The 19,880-nt window shown below is 41.7% G+C and overlaps 1 protein-coding gene across 2 annotated transcripts in view; it reads right to left on the bottom strand.

The window, feature by feature from the left end:
* Window positions 1-19,880, bottom strand: part of IFT81 (intraflagellar transport 81) — a 264,881-nt gene that overhangs the window by 46,729 nt on the left and 198,272 nt on the right. For both annotated transcript variants that reach the window (XM_075341832.1, XM_075341833.1), the window contains exons 16-17: window positions 5,789-5,860; window positions 5,627-5,712 (exon numbers count right to left, since the gene is read on the bottom strand). In XM_075341832.1, coding sequence (XP_075197947.1) covers window positions 5,627-5,712; window positions 5,789-5,860 — 158 coding nt within the window. The remainder of the gene's footprint in view (window positions 1-5,626; window positions 5,713-5,788; window positions 5,861-19,880) is intronic.

Below are 19,880 nucleotides of genomic sequence, written 5' to 3'. Positions count from 1 at the left end.
AAAATGAAAAATTATGTTTTTTTCCCCAAAAATGATGCTCTGCCCCATCTACAATTAGGTCGGTTGACAAGGTGAGGTTTTAATACTAGGGGTTAGGACCATCCTCATTGGGTTCACCTTGTCATTGTGGGATGGCTTTATGCTTTTTTGATCAAACATAGTGTTACTAAATACCCTATGTTACTTATATCTATCATTAATATTTACTTACTTGAGAGTTTATGTTCATTTTGTTTCTGTCTTAGGTTTTGTCTGTTAAATGACCAATTTGAACATGCTCTTATACGCCACATGTATGCGAACTTATGCTCTGGCTCATTTCTTTGGTTTTGCTGTGATTCTGTCAGAACTGTACTACGACAGAGAGTGGTCACTCCTATTTTTGGTGTCAGGAGATCGCAGCTAAGGGCAACATACACACGTGCTTGGGTTAAAAATGCTGGCTGTGCAGATTCTCCTTTATCTAGTTCTGCTAGGGTCAAGTTGCTCTTCTGGTCTCCTATGCTCTTGATGAAAACTGGAATCAGCTGTTCTGAGTTTCTAATTACCTCTGCTATAAATACTCCTTTTCCAGCTTAGGTAATTGCCAATGATAACTTCTGCTAAGCTTGCCTCTAGAGGGAACCTGTGGGCTGCAGACCAGGAATTCATTCTGAGATCCGTTGCTGGAGTTTGCTGTTTGAAAGCTGTGTTGTGTTGTTATCCATTATCCTTTTTTGGTTTGAATTACTGGTCTGTTCCTCATTACTCCCTCTTGTTGTTTGGAGTGTCTTGCATGATTGTTGTTTATTTTACCAGTCTGTCTTATCCACTCTGTGTCTTTAACCTAGAGAGGGACTAGAATTCCTGCTGCCCTACTCACTAGGCAGGGCTGTGTCCAGGGAAAGATCGGGAACGTGATTGCCACACGGGATGAAAGAACTTGTCTAGGGATGTCAGGGAGCTCAGGGCTGATCAGAGTAAAGGCCCCATTACACGCAACGACGTATCTAACGATATATCTCCGGGGTCACGGATTCCGTGACGCACATCCAGCATCGTTAGCAACGTCATTGCGTGTGACACCAACGAACGGCCGTTAACAATCAAAAATACTCACCATATCGTTGATCGTTGACACGTCATTCATTTTAAAAAACGTTGATTGTTGTAGGATGCAGATTGTTCGTCGTTCCCGAGGCAGCACACATCGCTGCGTGTGACAACTCGGGAACGACGAACTACAATTTACCTGCGGCCGCCAGCAATGCAGAAGGAAGGAGGTGGGTGGGATGTTCGTCCCGCTCATCTCCGCCCCTCCGCTTCTATTGGGCGGCCGCTTAGTGACGCGGATGTGACGCCACACGAACCGCCCCCTTAGAAAGGAGGGGTTTCGCCGGCAACAGTGACGTCACTCAGCAAGTGTCGCCGACCTTGGTGGAGTGCGACAACCTGGAGCTGACCTGGAGTGGTACCTGGTGCCCATCGTCAGACTAGTCCATCCTCACCATCAGAGGCTTTGGTGAAGGCTGGGTAGGCACTTAATCACGTCCTTCTCAGTGTAAGCCAGAATTTGGGAACAGTGGATGTATTTCCCTCTCTCCTCTCCATCACTGTACCATGACAGATTCCTTGTGTTTTGTAGAAACAGGGGTGTGGCTTCCCTTTTTGAGATGGCATTTAATTTATATCGCTTCCCATGGGCAGGTGTCTGAACTAGTTGGACTCCGGTTCTGCTCTGCCCCCACCTAATCAAAGGTAGCAAACCGGGGTACAAGAAAACATAAAACTTAACCTTTAATAAATATTCCTTAAAAGGAAGCAAGAGATCCTTACTTCAGTAAATAGTTATCTTAAAAAAATGCCGTACACCACACATCCCCCTTTAGCAGGTATCAGGGGTTCAAATGGCTAGAAAGGATTTCCTGAGAGGACCCCGGTTTGCTACCTTTGATTAATTGGGTTACGGTAATTTACCAGTGGCTAATATTCCTTTCTCTGCCCCCACCTACACTGAGGTTGGTTGACACAAGGTGAGATTTCAATACTAGAGTTTAGGACCCTCCCGATTGGAGTACACCTTTATTGCAGTAGGATGGCTTTTACACTTGTTTTTTATAGATCAAAAACAGTGTTCCCAAGTATCCTATTTTATTTATATGTACTATTATTGTTTACTTACTGCAGGATATATTTTTTCTATTTTAGGTTTTGTCTGTTAAATGGCCACAGTGTGAACATGCGCATACACATCACGTTTACCAACCTATATTTCAGCTCCTTTCTTTGGTTAGTTCCGGCTGCAGTGATACCAAATATATGTACTTTTTTTCCTTTACCTTTCTATTTACAGAAAAACTGTTTTTACCTGCAAAACATTTTTTTTTCATTCTTTCCTTGACTCCTTTTTTTAGTTTTCTACTTAGTATGGGACATCAACTTTCCCAGCTCTGATCGTTCGTTTAATACTCCGCAATGCTTTTTGCATTGCATGATATTAGATCTGTCAATCCCACACAAGCAGGAGGCGTGTCTGGTACCGCTTATGGTAGGATCTTACAGATCACCAGACCTGGGAGACTTTGTGGTCACTACGCAGCCTGGGGTCACCATAGAGACCATAGGCACACTGTGATCGCAATTGTATGGTGCTGATAGATGCCACAGTCGTTATTGACAGTGGTATCAGAGGGGTTAAATGTCCGTGATCGGCATTAGCATCGATCGCGGGCATTACTTCAGGTTGTCGGCTAATGATTTTGCCGGTTCTGGTAGTAAGCCGACGTCATCATAGCGCTGTACATTGTACGGAGGGGTTAAAGTGGGTTTACTGTAGAAAAGAAAAATCAGTTTTTATTTTTTTTCCAAGTATCTAAGCATCGGAGTTATTTTCTGTGGAATATCTTTTACATTAAGGCTATGTGCGCACTTTGCGTTTTTTCATACGTTTCTGCAGCATTTTGAACTGCAGCGTTTTAATGCCAAAAGGCTTGCGTTTTGATTTTCAAGCAAAGTCTATGGGAAATAGGGCTTTCTTGTGCGCACAATGCTGTTAAAAACGCAGTGTTTTAGTTGCAGAAATTTTGGCAAAAACTCAGCGTTTAAAGAAGCAGCATGTCAATTGTTTTTGCCATTTTGGCAGCGTTTTGCTAACATTGGAGTCAATGAGAAGTTGCAAAACGCAATCTACTTCAAAATTCTAGCGTTTAACATGCTTTTTGATGCCGAAAACATGCTTTTTGGACCAATTAAATGCATGCGTTTTTGACAAAATATTAATGGCATGATATGTCCCTTTACACACACACATAGTCCGACAATTAAATGTATGAAAATCATTGAATAAATATAATTTTATGCATAAATATTAGCACAAAGTTATCATTTTATTGAAAATGGCAATTTTTTTATGATTTTAATATTGATATTTATCATTTTTTTCCTTTTTTTTTTTTTAAAGTGTTTGCATGTTTAAACTTTATTTAGCATTGTATTTGTAGTCAAAACGCATATGATTTTAAGCAGTGAAAAAGCATGTAAAACGCGGTAAAAACGCAAGCGTATTTTTAGCGTTTTTGTGGTCAAAACTAAATTTGACAAAGACAATTTCTGCCAGAGGATGTGTTTAGAACTGCAACTACCTTGACGCAAAGTGCGCACATAGCCTAAAGGTTGCAATGTTTCATTTTAGCCATAGATCAGGTGATGGCTTGAGATGTTCCTTTGTATTATTTTACGCAGGACGAGAACAAAGGTAATAGGACATGTTGATTAAATTGAAAAAACAAATAGCGCGTGTTATTGCAACACAGTTAGGAAAGCACCTATATGCACATGCTCAATATTAAATGTCCCGAGTGGTGCTACATAAATTAATCAGTTCTGCACAGTGTCCATAAATGCATGCCTACTCTGCCTGCTCTGTCAGGATGGACCTAACCTTGAAATGTATTGCCTTTTTTGAGAGCATTGATGCCTTGGAACACAATTGTGCAAGCTTGTCCTGTAGAAAGTGAGATATTACAGGATGTATCCAATGGCGGTAAGATGTGAGGTATACAGACAACCCAATCAAATTTAAAAAATGATGTAATTATGTTTATTATTTGTTTGGTGTATCACATACATTAGGGATTGAACCAAGTAATGGGAATCTCTCTTTTACCCCTTCAGCCCCGGGGCACTTTCCGTTTTTGTTTTTTGCTCCCCTTCTTCCGAGAGCCGTAACTTTTTTATTTTTCCGTCAATCTTGCCATATGAGGGCTTGTTTTTTGCGGGACAAGTTGTACTTTTAAATGAGTTTGTAGACACCAAACATGTATAGGTTTACTTGTATCTAAGGGGTTAAAAAAAATTCACAAGTTTGTCCAATAAAAGTGGCGCACGTATTGCGCCATTTTCCGAAACACGTAGCGTTCTTATTTTTTGGGATCTATGGCTCAGTGACGGCTTATTTTTTGCGTCTCGAGCTGACGTTTCTATTTTACACGTATTTTGATAGATCGGGCATTTCTGAACGCGGCGATACCAAATATGTGTATATTTATTTATTTTTTAACCCTTTAATTTTCAATGGGGAGAAAGGGGGGGACTGGAACTTTTAGGCTATGTTCACATTAGAAAAATTATTTTTCTTAAGAAATTTCTTAAGAAATTTCTTAAGAGTGAAGGATTAGTGCACCTGCGTTAAAAAAACGCACCAAAAACGCACCTGCGTTTTTGCCGCGTTTTCGGTGCGTTTTCGGTGCGTTTTTACCGCTGGTTGCTCTCTGCGTTATTGTGCCAATTATCTATGGCAAATAACGCAGTTAGCTGCAGAAAAGAAGTGACATGCTCATTCTTTTTCTTAAGAAAATCTACTGAAAGAATTTTCTTAAGAAAAAAACGCAGTGTGCGCACAGCTAATTTTTTTTGCCATAGGTTTTGCTGGGGAATGTCTGCAGAAAGGTTACAAGAATTTCTCAAGAAATTTCTGCAGCAAAAACGGACCAAAAACGCAGGTAAAAAACGCAGTGTGTGAACATAGCCTTAGGTTGTTTTTTTTTTTATTTTTTAAAACTTTTTTTTTTTTACTTTTTTTTTTTAATTTACTAGTCCTCGTGGGGGGCTATAGCGATCAGCAATCCAATCGCTATTATCTATCTGCTGATCACAGCTATACAGCTGTAAACAGCAGATACAGTCACTTTCTTTTTCCCTCTGCTCTCGGCCGAGTGAAAACGAAAGTGAAACATCATAGCTGTAGGCGTCATCACATGACCCTGTGCTACGATGGCAACCACCGATAGTCACGTGATCACGCACGTGACTTCCGGTGGGGGCGGCGGTAAGTAAAAAACATGGCCGCGCGCATTTAGATCTTGCTGCCAGACTTTGGCAGCAAGATTAAAGGGGTTAATGGCCGCGGGTGGAAGAGATTCCACCTGCGGCTAGCAGGCACACATGTCAGCTGTTGAAAACAGCTGATATGTGTGCCGACCGCCGCCGCCTGCCCACGGGAGGGGGCGGGGCTTAACGGGACACGCTCCATGACGGATATATCCGTCCATGGTCGTGAAGGGGTTAATGACCTTTTATACAGTGAAATTATTGCGTACAATATCTTAAGTTTGCATTCTTTTCCAGTAATAGCATACAGTAACCTTACCTGAGAGCTTTCCTCCTTTCCTGTGAGTCTGGAGACACATAAGCTTTCATCTCATCTGCCGCACGCTGTATCTGGACTTCAGCAATCTAACAAAGAATAAAGATTCAGTATTTCTGTCCAATACAGAGAGAAAGTTATGAAATAAATCTGCATAGTTTTCACCTGCTTCATCAAGTTGATGTAATGATACTGAGTCTCGGCATGGCTACACTCCTCCTGAAGGCCTCGGACTTCCTGAGTTAAACATAAATAATTACATAATTATTCTGGAGTAAAAATAGAACATGAACTGAAAACACAGCAGAAAGTTAAAATGGCAAAAACTAATCACTAAAAATAATTTATCAGTGTTTTAAATGCAAATCAGTAGAGATGAGCCAACCAAAGGTTCAGAGTTCATATCAAGCATAGACTTTACAAAAAAAACCCCCAGAGTTCGAGTTTGGATACTTTACGTATGCAAACCATTTGCACGGCCATCGCTGTGCCCGGGTACACTTGGTCCTCAGCCTAGAGCGAGTCACTTGCAGTGTTTGAGCGGCTCGCACTGCAGGTAACAACAGCGTGATCAGATGTAGTGTGCACGAAAAAAAAAAATTGCAATAATCACGCCCCCGGAGGTGTTCTGTTCATGACTGGCTGCATATGGGCGGAAATCCAAAGTGTCCAATTAGTGACTTCCATTGGGGTTCAGGTCAAGTTTAAGTCTCAAACCAAACTTTATGTGAGGTCGGCTGAACCCATTGAACCGAACTTCCACGGGTCCACTCATCTCTAAAAATCAGTGCTTAATAAACAATGTTTTACATAGTTACATAAACTACAGTTCAAACGTTTGGGGTCACCCAGACAATTTTGTCTTTTCCATGAAAAATCACACTTTTATTTATCAAATGAGTTGCATAATGAATAGAAAATATAGTCCAGGCATTGACTAGGTTAGAAATAATGATTTTTACTTGAAATAATAATTTTCTCCTTCACACTTTGCTGTCGGCACAGAATGCTACTTTGCAGACCTTTGGCATTCTAGCTGTTAATTTGCTGAGGTAATCTGGCTATATTTCACCCCATGCTTCCCCCCTTTTTGCGTACCATACGGTCAAGCTGCTCCTACAACAGCTCAATAGGGTTGAGATCTGGTGACTGGGCTGTGACTCCATTACAGATAGAATGCCAGCTGCCTGCTTCTTCCCTAAATAGTTCATGCATAATTTGAATTTGGAGGTGTGCTTTGGGTCATTGCCCTGTTGTAGGATGGAATTGGTTCCAATCAAGCGCTGTCCACAGGGTATGGCATGGCATTGCAAAATGGAGTGATAGCTTTCCTTATTCAAAATCCCATTTACCTTGTACAAATCTCCCAATTTACCAGCACCAGAACAACTCCAGACCATCACATTACCTCCACCATGCTTGACAGATGGTGGCAGGCACTCTTCTAGCATCTTTTCAGTTGTTCTGCGTCTTACAAATACAAATGTTCTTCTGTGTGATCCATACACCTCAAACTTCAATTCGTCTGTCCATAACACTTTTTTTTCCAATCTTCCTCTGTCCAATGTCTGTTCTTTTGCCCATATTAATCTTTTCCTTCTATAAGCCAGTCTCAGATATGGCTTTTTCTTTGCCACTCTGCCCTGAAGGCCAGCAGTTGCTTCTCCACTGTAGACAATGACACTGGCGTTTTGCGGGTACTATTTAATGAAGCTGCCAGTTGAGGACCTGTGAGGCATCGATTTCTCATACTAGAGACTCTAATGTACTTGTCTTGTTGCTCAGCTGTGCAGCGGGGCCTCCCACTTCTCTTTGTACTCTGGTTAGAGCCAGAGTCTGGTTTGTGCTATCCTCTGAAGGGAGTAGTACAAACCGTTGTAGGAAATCTTCACTTTCTTGGCAATTTCTCGCATGGAATATCCTTCATTTTAACAAGAACAAGAATAGACTGTCGAGATTCACATGAAAGTTCTCTTTTTCTGGCCATTTTGAGAGTTTAATGGAACCAACGAATGTGATGCTCTAGATTCTCAACTAGCTCAAAGGAAGGTCAGTTTTATAGCTTCTCTAATCAGCAAAACTGTTTTCAGCTGAGCTAACATACTTGCACAAGGGTTTTCAAGGGATTTCTAAACATCCATTAGCCTTCCAATACAGTTAGCAAACAAAATGTACCATTAGAACATTGGAGTGGTGGTTGTTGGAAATGGGCCTCTATACACCTATGTACTGCATCAAAAACCAGACGTTTGAAGCTAGAACAGACATTTACCACATTAACAATGTATAGAGTGTATTTCTGTTTAATTTAATGTTAGCTTCATTGGAAAAAATATGCTTTTCTTTCAAAAATAAGGAAATATCTAAGTGACCCTAAACTTTTGAACTGTAGTGTACATTGAAAAAAGACCTAGGTCCATCTGGTTCAACCTTCCTCCACCAATTATACATTTCGTCACTAAATCATTTATAGCCGACAATGTTGTATGTATTGAGGAAATCATCCAGCCCTTTTTTAAAAATTGTTAAAGTGTCTGCCCTTACTACATCGTGGTAATGGCAGACACTATAACAACTTTTTAGGAGCTCCATATTAGAAGAAATGTTTCTGAGAACAATCAATCTTCAGTTGTGAACTCAGTCCTAATTCTCCCTCCTCAAACAAATCATGGGGCTTGCAGAGGAAAGTTGTAGAACAGTAAATGAGAATGTTTGTGAAATCCTAACTGGGAAATACTGTCTCATGAGCAAAATATTACATGTAGTAGAATATGCTGTGCCCCACTGTGCAAGATAAGGAGGAATTACACAGGAGCCACTTTCTATTACAGCGGCCATTTCCAGTGATTCCTTTGAGGACAACAATTTCTTAATGTTTAGGACTACTTTACTATGTAAAGAGCATTTTATTGAAGCAGCTCAGTGACTGTTGACAATTGTAATTGCAGTACTGAACAATAGTAGTTAAAATGCTACATATGCCCATTATATTAGATAATACGTACTCTTCTATTCAATATACTAATGCTATTCAAAAAAAAGTAAGAGAAAAAAAAGTATTCTACAAATCCAGAAAAATGAGGGATAGCATTATTTTTTAAGTATTCTAAATTGTTAAAGTAAATATCTCAAAATCTAGCCATAGGCTGCCTCATTCAGCTAACAGAGGCCTTTTCAGTGTTTACTTTTGCCATCCGTTAGATTGGTATCATTCAGCATACCTTTTAGGGACTGTATGAAAATGACCAGGTGTAGTGCATTTACTTATATTTGGGATATTCGGCTTTCGGGTGAAACTTGAAGATGATCCTGAATGCACTCTAACCTTTTCAGGTGACCTTAATGTGACCTTCTCTAAACGGTTTAGTGCACACGTCCAACTGTTCAATGTTTCAATTCGATTTGCACAACTTGCTGTTCTCTAACAAGGAGATTAATGGCAAAGTTCACAACAGGTGTTTGAATCGCCCAATAAATTTCGGGGTTCAATTAGAAATGTTGTTTAAAGGGAACCTGTCACCAGATGTTTATAATACTCACCTAACGGTCGGGGTGGAGCAGACTGGTTAGATGGGCGTCTCCGTTCTCTGGGTCGCGTCTCCTCTTTCAGCTATCTTTGTCCTCTTTCTGAAGCTAGTGTGGATGATGCGTTCTACGTCATCTACACTAGCTAACATTGAGGTCCCGCGCAAGCACACTACAATACTTTGATCTGCCCTACTCAGGGCAGATCAAAGTGCGCCTGCGCAGGACCTCAATGTCGGCTAGTGTAGATGACTTAAAACGCTTCATCCACACTAGCTTCAGAAGGAGGACAAAGATGGCCGAAAGAGGAGGCGCGGACCCGGAGAACAGAAACGCCCATCCGAACAGTCTGCTCTGCACCGACCATTAGGTGAGTATTATAAACATCCGGTGACAGGTTCCCTTTAAACCGTTCTCATCATGCTGTTCAGATTTGACATCATGAGACCAAGACAACACCTAACAATTGATCAACAGAAGGATGTTCTCAGATCAAAGTGGCAACTGAGCTTAGAGTGTCACAGAGTGTCATCAGAAGGTTGCAACAGAGATACAGAGAGACTAGAAAAGGCACAGAAAGGCATAGAAGTGAACGTCCTTTGGCCACATGCCACACTGATTACCGCTTTATTGTGAACAGTGAACGGTTTATTCGGAACCGGATGATGAATAACACAAAACTCCATGCACATTTAAAAAGAACCAACCAGCAGGATTTTCATATATAAAGTAAAGCCAGTGCTATACTGGCACTAGGATGCTGAATGTAAGCATACCTTTTTTTCTGAGATTGGAGGTTTTATTTCAGAAATATGTGTAAGTAAAGTTACAGAAATGTACTGCTATTTGATTGATAGCAGCTACAGAACATCTGTTAGGTGGGTCGGGTTTTGCGATCTATTCACGTCCCTGTCTGGCTTCCTGGCCTTGGTAGATGTTGGTAGACTGCATTTCGAACATGCCCCTATCACGTGACAGAAATTACTCATATCTGGAAGGAGCCTATACAGTCTAACATCTACCAATGCCAGGCTGCTATCAGTCAAGTAGCAGTACATTTCTGTAACTTTACTTGCACATATTTCGGAAATAAAACCTCGAATCTCAGAACAGATGGTATGCTTACATTCAGCATCCTAGTGCCAGTATAGCACTGGCTTTATTATATATATGAAAATCCTGGCGGTTGGTTCTCTTTAAGAAAGATGAGAGGCACCCAAGTGTCACGTCAGATCATTTGAAACCGTTTACATCAGTATGGTCTGCGTGCTAGACGATCTGCAAAAGTACCAGACCACACCAGCAGCCACAGGGGTTATCATATTGCATGGGCCAGGGAGTATTTATGCTGGATGAGGGACCAGTGGACCTTAGTGCTGTTCATTGATAAAATTCGATTCAAGCTGAGCAGAAATGATGGCTGCAAACATTGTTGGAAACATTAAAGAGCGCTTTATGCATCAGCCACTGTTGTCCCCAGATTAGTCTTTGGTGGTGGTGTTACAGTGAGGGCAGGTGTGTCTAGTCAATACAGAAATGCCCTACACTTTGTGAATGGTACAGTGACAAGCCCTTGCTACTTTAATAACATCATTAATCCAGTCATGCCTCTGCATGAACAAAATAGGCCTAATTTCATCTCGATGTACAACAATGCTCCAGCTCATCAAGGTTGCATCATTAGAGAATGGCTGCTGGAGACTGGGGTACTTCAAATGGAGTGGCCTGCAATTTCTCCATTTGCCGTGTAGAGGCTCGTAACTCTGTACCCCAGAACCTCAATAACCTGAAAGCCGCCCTTCAAGAAGGGTGGGATGCTATGCTTCAGTAGACAATAACAATTCATTACAACGTTTTGTGAGTAGTGTATATACAGTATATAAGAGAGTGTTAATATGGCATGGCAAGGGCCAGGTTTACAAGCATTCAGATAGATGGGTGGGACTGGCTGCGCGTATATCTCCACCCCGGGCGTTGTATGGTGGACATAAGAAAGTCCATGTAAATTCTTAAGTAGTTTGTGTGTGGAGATGTGCAGATCTTCAGTGTTGTTTGTCTTTGGTATGAACTAAGAGCTGGACATTAACCTGAGAGGGGGCACCTGGACTGTTGTATGGACTATTTGCTTTATGTTTTTAGTGTGCTGGAAAAGGCTGTTTTTGAATTTCATTAGGGAATTGTGTGTCTGTTTGTGATTCTGTGAAAAGGAAAAAAAAAAGTTAGTCTTGTGATTTAATTAGTAGGATTAGTCACACCTGTTTCTAGAAGCTTCCAGCAGCTTCTGATAGTCATTGTACATCTATATAAACCAGCCAGTACTAGCGAGGTGCTGAACTGAAGTTAAGTGCTGAATTTAAGATAAGTGCATAGTTTCAACACAATTACATAGTTTGACACAAGAACATAGTTTGAATTTATCCTTATACTTTTTCCATTGGGTTTCTTTAGTTTTTTTCTCTTTGTTTTTCTACTTTACTGTTGATCCCCATTTGATAGGTGCTCCATGGACAATGCTACCAGGTGTGTATCTTGTCAGATGTATGCATGCCTTGAGCAGCCGTTCGAGGGTGAATATGTCTGCACTCGATGCAAGCATGTTGCGTATTTGGAAGCCAAGGTAACTGATCTAAATAAGCAGCTTGCAACACTAAGGGGCATTGCAAACCTGGAGAGGAGTTTAGAGCTCACTGAGCTTTCTCTGGCTGGGGCCAGTGATATGGAGGAGGGTGGAAGTGGGGAAGATCAGGACCCAGAGGTAGGTAGCTGGGTAACAGTTAGAAGAAGAGGTAGGGGGAAAAGTGTCAGGGAGCCTAGTCCTGACCTGGCACAACCTAGTAAATATGCCTGTTTGGCTGATATTAGGAATGAAGGGCCTGGACTAGGGTCACTACAGCAGGATGTTGCTCCTAGCAACCAGGAAAACAACTGCTGTAGGAAGGAGGGAAATAGGAGTGCAGCAAAGCCCAGACAGATGTTGGAGGTAGGGGACTCTATAATTAGGCGGCCAGACAGGGTCATCTGTCGCCGAGACCGTGAATGCCGAACAGCGTGTTGTCTGCCGGGTGCTCGGGTTCGGCATATTGTGGATCGGATAGACAGATTGCTGGGTGGGGCTGGGGAAAACCCAGCGGTCATGGTGCACATTGGTACTAATGACAAAGTTAGAGGCAGGTGGAAGGTCCTTAAAAATGATTACAGGGAACTCGGAGAGAAGCTGAAGTCCAGGACCTCCAAGGTGGTGTTTTCAAAAATACTACCGGTGCCACGAGCGTCACTAGAAAGACAGCGGGAGCTTAGGGAGATAAATATGTGGCTTAGAAATTGGTGCAGGAAGGAAGGGTTCGGGTTCATGGAGAACTGGGCCGACTTCTCAGTCGGCTACAGGCTCTACGGTAGGGACGGGCTGCACCTCAATGGGGAAGGTGCAGCTGTGCTGGGGGAGAAAATGGTCAGATGGATGGAGGAGCTTTTAAACTAGGATCGGGGGGAGGGAGGGTAGTGGAGCAAATAAGGGGATAGATAGAGCAGATAGAGACAGGGAAACGGTAGGGGTCAATGATGGATTAGGGGGGGATGGGACATACAAGGAACGTAGGGAGGCTAGGAGTAATAAAGGTGTTAATAGGATTAAATGTCTACTGGCAAATGCAAGAAGTCTTGCAAACAAAATGAATGAATTGGAGACTCTTATGTCAACAATGGATTATGATGTGGTGGGCATTACGGAAACCTGGCTGGATGAAAGCCATGACTGGGTGACAAACATACAGGGTTATAGTACATTTAGGAAGGACAGGAAAGGCCAAAAAGGTGGTGGGGTGTGTATATTTATCAAATCTAACCTAAAACCTGTGTTGTATGATGACATTGAGGGGAACAGCAACAATGTAGAGTCAGTATGGGTAAATGTACATGGGGAGGGGAATAATGGAAAAATGCTAACTGGAGTTTGCTATAAGCCTCCTAACATACCTCAACAAATAGAGGGTGAAATGCTGGAACAAATTGAAAAGGCAGCTAATAATAATAATCGGGTTCTTATTATGGGGGATTTCAACTATCCAGACATACAGTGGGACATAGAATCTTCTGGTTCTGCTAAAAGCTGTAAGTTCTTATCTACCATTCAAGACCATTTCCTCTCTCAGATGGTAGGTGAACCGACCAGGGGAGATAATTTGCTAGATCTGGTCCTGTCAAATAGACCGGATACAATTTCAGATCTACAGGTCCGGGAGCACTTGGGCACCAGCGATCATAATATGGTAAGCTTCAACGTAATATTCAATAGAACATTTCAAAGGGGGAATGCTAAAACCTGGAAATTTAGGAAAGCTGATTTCAACAAATTAAGGGAAGAGCTTAAATGTGTAGATTGGGACAGAGTCATGGTAACTGGGGATACCGAACATAAATGGGGTAAGTTTAAGGATATACTACTAGAGTCCTGTAAAAAACGTATACCCTCTGGTAATAAAATGTCCAGGAATAAAAAGAAACCACTATGGATAAATAAGACTGTACAAAGTATAATAAAACAAAAACAAAGGGCGTTTAAAATCTTAAAGGCTGAGAATACAGAAATAGCATTGCAGGAGTATAAAGATATCAATAGGCAATGCAAAAAAGAAATCAAACAAGCAAAACTAGCTACTGAAACAAAAATCGCCAATGACATTAAAATAAATGCCAAAATCTTTTATAAATACATTAATGCCAAAAGGAAAACAAAGGATAGTATCGGACCCTTAAAATATAATAACAAGTTAGTTATAGAGGACAAACAAAAGACTGAGATATTAAATAGGCATTTCTCATCTGTATTCACCAAGGAACTGACTGTACCAGGGATCATTCAAAAAGTGAAAAATCAAAGTCCACCACCCGATATAATTAATTTAACACAAGATGAAGTACGCCTACGTCTGAGTAAATTAAACATTGACAAATCCCCAGGGCCAGATGGCATTCATCCACGAATATTGAGGGAATTGAGCTCCGTAATCGACAGACCGCTGTATCTCATCTTTTTAGACTCACTTGTAACGGGGTTGGTGCCTCAGGATTGGAGGATTGCTGATGTGGTACCGATATTTAAGAAAGGTAAGAGGGTAGATCCAGGCAACTACCGTCCAGTAAGCCTGACATCAGTAGTATGCAAAGTTTTTGAGGGCATTTTAAGGGATGACATGCAAAAATATATTGCAGAAAATAATATGATAACTGACAAACAGCATGGATTCATGAAAGATAAGTCGTGTCTAACCAACCTGTTGGGGTTCTATGAGGGGGTAAGTTCAAACCTGGATATTGGTAATGCAGCTGATGTGATTTATTTGGACTTTGCAAAGGCATTTGATACTGTACCACATAATAGCCTTATACTAAAGCTCCAGAAGCAAGGACTAGGGGACACAATATGCAACTGGGTAAGGAATTGGCTAAGAGATAGGAAACAAAGAGTAGTCATAAATGGTACATTCTCTAAATGGGCTATAGTCAGCAGTGGGGTGCCGCAGGGATCTGTGCTTGGACCGATTCTTTTTACTCTCTTTATTAATGACCTTGTGGATGGGATTGATAGTACAGTGTCAGTCTTTGCCGATGACACCAAACTATGTAGGATATTAAAAACTGACCTGGATAGTACAATATTACAAAAAGATCTGGATAAGATGTAAGAATGGGCAGATACTTGGCAAATGAGATTTAATGTTGATAAATGTAAAGTAATGCACCTAGGACGGAGTAATCCTATAGCTGCGTATACATTAAATGGAAGTAAACTCGGGACTACAGAACAGGAGAAGGACTTGGGTATTCTCATTACAAATAAGCTGAGCAGCAGCACTCAATGTCAAGCAGCAGCTGCTAAAGCAAACAAGATTTTAGGGTGTATAAAAAGAGAGATTAGATCCCGTGATCCCAACGTATTGTTACCCCTCTATAAATCACTTGTAAGACCACATCTGGAATACGGGATCCAGTTTTGGGCTCCACATTTTAAAAAGGACATTCAGAAGTTAGAGTCAGTTCAAAGGCGGGCAACTAGACTATTACAAGGAATGGAAGGCCTCCCATATGATGGCAGGTTGAAAAAGTTAGATATGTTTAGCTTAGAAAAAAGACGTCTCAGAGGAGATCTCATTTATATGTATAAATACATGTGTGGTCAATATAAAGTACTGGCACATGACTTATTTCTTCCAAAAACAATACTAAGGACCAGGGGGCACTCACTGCGAGTGGAAGAAAAGCGATTCCGACACCTAAATAGGAAAGGGTTCTTTACAGTTAGAGCGGTCAGACTGTGGAATACACTACCACAAGAGGTTGTAATGGCAGATACTATAACAGCTTTTAAAAAAGGGCTGGATGATTTCCTCAGTACACACAACATTGTTGGTTATAAATGACTTAGTGACTAAATGTAGAACTGGTGGAGGAAGGTTGAACTAGATGGACCTAGGTCTTTTTTCAACCTAAGTAACTATGTAACTATGTAAAAATTAGTTATCCTGAGCTGTTTATGAAGTCTAAATAAACCAGCCCTAATGTTTTACTGAAACTGTTTCCTGTGTCTTCTTCAGCATGCAACTGAGTGAGCTGTATTTATACAAAGTATTCAGTGGGTGAAATAAGTATTGAACATATCACCAATTTTCTAAGTAAATATATTCCTAAAGGTACAATTGACATGAAATTCTCACTAAGGGGTACTTTGCACACTACGACATCTCAAGCCGATTATAGCGATGCCGAGCGCGATAGTCCCCGCCCCCGTCGCACATGCGATCTCTTGTGATAGCTGCCGTAGCGAACATTATCGTTGCGGCAGCTTCACATGCACTTATCTGCCCTGCGACTTCGCTGTGGCCGGCGAATCGCCTCCTTCCTAAGGGGGCGGGTCGTGCGGCGTCACAGCGACGTCACACGGCAGGCGGGCAACTGAAGCAGAGGGGCGGAAATGAGCGGGACGTAAACATCCCGCCCACCTCCTTCATTCCTCATTGCAGCCGGGACGCAGGTAAGGAGATGTTCCTCGCTCCTGCGGCTTCATACACAGCGATGTGTGCTGCCGCAGGAACGAGGAACAACATCGTACCTGTCGCTGCAGCGACATTATGGAAATGCCCGACACTACACCAATCATACAATTTCGACACATTTGCGCTCGTTAATCGTATTAAAAACGATTCACATACTCCGATGTAGACAACGACGCCGGATGTGCGTCACTTTCGATTTGACCCCACCGACATCGCAGCTGCGATGTCGTAGTGTGCAAAGTACCCCTTAATGTCGGTAACACCCCATCCAATTCACACAGGTAAAGAAATCAAACCACAGATGTCCATAAATTAAGTTATAATAGTTGTAACAATGAGAAATGAAACAGGGAAAAAGTATTGCACGCATGGAGACAGAGAGGTTAAAAAAGCCATGGCAAGTCATGACACCAGCTGAAATCTATTCGTAGTTAGCAAGCAATCCTAGAATCGTAGAATGTTGGAGCTAGAAGGGACCTCCAGGGTCAGTGTGCAACCCCCTGCTCAATGCAGGATACACTAAACCATCTCAGGCAGATGTCTGACCAGTCTGTTTGAAGACTTCCATTGAAGACTTGTTCCACTCATTGATCGCTCTCACTGTCAAAAAGTTTTTTTCTAATAACTAATCTGTATCTTCTCCTTTTCAGTTTCATTCTATTGCTTCTTGTGTTTCAATCTGCAAATGAGAATATGGATGATCCCTCTACACAGTAACATCCCTTCAGATATTTGTAGACAAATATTAAGTCTCCTCTTAGCCTTTTTTTTGCAAGCTAAACATTCCCAGATCCTTTAACTGTTCCTCGTAGGACATAGCTTGCAGTCTTGCTCACCATCCTGGTAGCTATTCTCTGAACTTGCTCCAGTTTCTCTATGTCTTCTTAAAAAAGTGGTGCAAAGAACTGGACACAGTATTCCAGATGAGGTCTGACCAAAGAGGTGTAGAGGGGGTAATTATTTCAGGTGATCTGGACTTTATTCTTCTCTTAATACATTCATGAACAGTATTTGCCATTTTTGCTGCTGTATCACACTGCTGACTTATGTGCAGGCTGTGATCTATAAGTATACCCAAGTCTTTTTCACACATGATGTTGCTTATTTCTATTCCTCCCATTCTGTAGATGTTATTTTTCTTGACCAAATGTAGAATTTTGCATTTCTCTCTGTTAAAAACCATTCTATTAGTCACTGCTCATTGTTTCAGCTTATCTAGATCCTTCTGAATCCTTTCTCTGTCTTCTCTAGTATTAGCGATCCCTCCTAGCTTTTCATCGTCTGCAAAATTGATCAGTTTACCTACAGTTGCCTTTATCTTCATCATTTATAAAAATGTTGAACAACACTGGGGCCAAGACAGTCTTATGTCTACTTTACACGAGACGACCGATTGTGCGATTTCACGATCGATCGTACCCGCCCCCGTCATTTGTGCGTCACGGGCAAATCGCTGCCCGTGTCGCACAAAGTCGTGAAACCCCGTCACACGTACTTACCCGATGAGCGACCTCGCTGTGGGCGGCGAACATCCTCTTTCTGAAGGGGGAGGAACGTTCGGCGTCACAGCGACGTCAAACAGCCGCCGGCCAATAGAAGCGGAGGGGCGGAGATGAGCGGGACATAAACATCCCGCCCACCTCCTTCCTTCCGCATAGCCGCCGGGAGCTGCGGGATGTATGTAAGCTGCAGTTCATCGTTCCCGGGGTGTCACACGGAGCAATGTGTGCTACCCCGGGTACGATGAACAACCAGCACCATTTTAATTAAACAATTTTTTAAAACTGAGCGACGAGTACACGACTCACGATTTGTGAGCGATACTGCGTCGCTCGGAGGTGTCACACGAGATGACATCGTGAACGATGCCGTATGTGCGTCACGAAAACCGTGACCCCGACGATGCATCGCACGATAGCTCGTCTCGTGTAAAGCACCCTTTATAGTACCCCCACTTGAAACACTCTACCAATTGGAAGTGCAACCATTTATTACCACTTTTTTAGTACAATCACTGAGTCAGTTACAAGTTCATCTATCGATAGCTCAGACAAACCCATTTTTTTTAATAAAGATATTATGAGATACTTTATCAAATGCATTGCTGAAGTCGAGATATACTATATCTACCGTATTTCCCTGATTCACCCAGTCAGTGATTCCATCATAGACAGAAATTAGATTAGTTTGTAATGACTTGTTTGCTACAAACCCATGCTGGCTCTTTTTAATTACTGTATTTTTATCCAAGTACTTACATACATGCTGTGTAATAATTTGTTCAAAGATCTTATCTGGTATAGAAGTAAGGCTCACTGTCCTGTTATTTCCTGGCTCCATCTACTTTCCTTTTTTGAAGATCGGGACAACATTTGCAATGCTCCAATCTTCTGGGGCTTCTCCTGTTCTACCGGAATTTTCAAAGATTCTGGCTTGTGGTTTTGCAATTTCCTCTGCTATCTCTTTCAGTCCCCTAGTATGTAACTCATCTCGACCAGGAGATTTAAATTAATTTCAATTAACTAAGTGTTCCCTCACCATCTCTCTGGTTATAGTGTGGATTATTTTATTTCTTCAATAGTACAGTGAAGAACAGTTGATGTTACATTTGCTTTCTTCGAGAACACAGATGCAAAATAGGAATTTAAAAATTCGCCCTTCTCAACATCATTTTTGAACACTTTTCATCCTGTAAAAATCCTATAGCATTTTTTACTTTTCCTTTACTATTCACATACCACCACCCCAAACCTTTTTTAATGCTTCTGGTCTCCCTTGCAAGCCTCACTACATTACCAGCTTTAGCTCATCTAACGCTTGCCCTGTAGTCCCTCCAGACAGCTATATATTCTTCTTTAGATATGTCCCTTTTTTACATTTGATTCACATTTCTTTTTTCCCTTTAAGCAAGTGTTTAAGTTATGTGCTCATCCTTCCTGTTCTCTTTAAATGCTTCCAATTCTTCCATCTTTTAGGGACTGTTACTGATTGCACAGAGATAAATTAATTTAACAAAATCTCCCATCTTTCTTGGACATTTCAGTCCTTTAAAACATCCAGCCATTGGGGACCTTTCCTACCCTCCTTCTGAGTCAAGTCTGAGTTCTTGCTGGTCTTGCTCTTGTAATACAAAATTCCAGCATAGCATGATCATTGCCTCCTAAATTCAAAGCCACCTTTACTTCCTCAACAATGTTCTCCCTTTTGGTAAGAATTCGGTCCAAGATCGCATATTCTATTGTTCTCTCTTTACCTTTTGAAAGATAAAGTCGTCAGCGAGAGAAGAGAAGATTTTTCTGGACCCATTACTATTGACTGAGAGAGATTCCCAACATGTATCTGGATAGTTAGGCTATGTGCCCACGCTGCGGAAAATTCGCAATTTTTTCGTGGAAATTGCGCGGATTTTTCAAAAATCCACAGAACAGCGAGTCCCCAGCCATTTCTATAGCATTTGGGGACTGCTTTGCCCATGCTGCGTGTTTTTTTTCCGCAGTGGAAATAATGCGGATTTCCCTGCGGAAAAATCTGCAACATGTAAATTATTCCTGCTGATTTCTCCGCAGGGTCCCATACTTACCTGCCTTGATTGAAGCCACCGGAGTCACTTCCTCCGTCCGATGCACAGGAGCACAGTGTAGCCAGGAGCAGGAGGTGGGTGGGGCCTGCACGAGCTCCGGTCA

The sequence above is a fragment of the Anomaloglossus baeobatrachus genome, chromosome 1, assembly GCF_048569485.1.
Source record: "Anomaloglossus baeobatrachus isolate aAnoBae1 chromosome 1, aAnoBae1.hap1, whole genome shotgun sequence".
Classification (NCBI taxonomy): Eukaryota; Metazoa; Chordata; class Amphibia; order Anura; family Aromobatidae; genus Anomaloglossus; species Anomaloglossus baeobatrachus.
The sequence above is the reverse complement of the archived record's forward strand: the minus strand, read 5'-3'. Positions and strand labels throughout refer to the sequence as shown.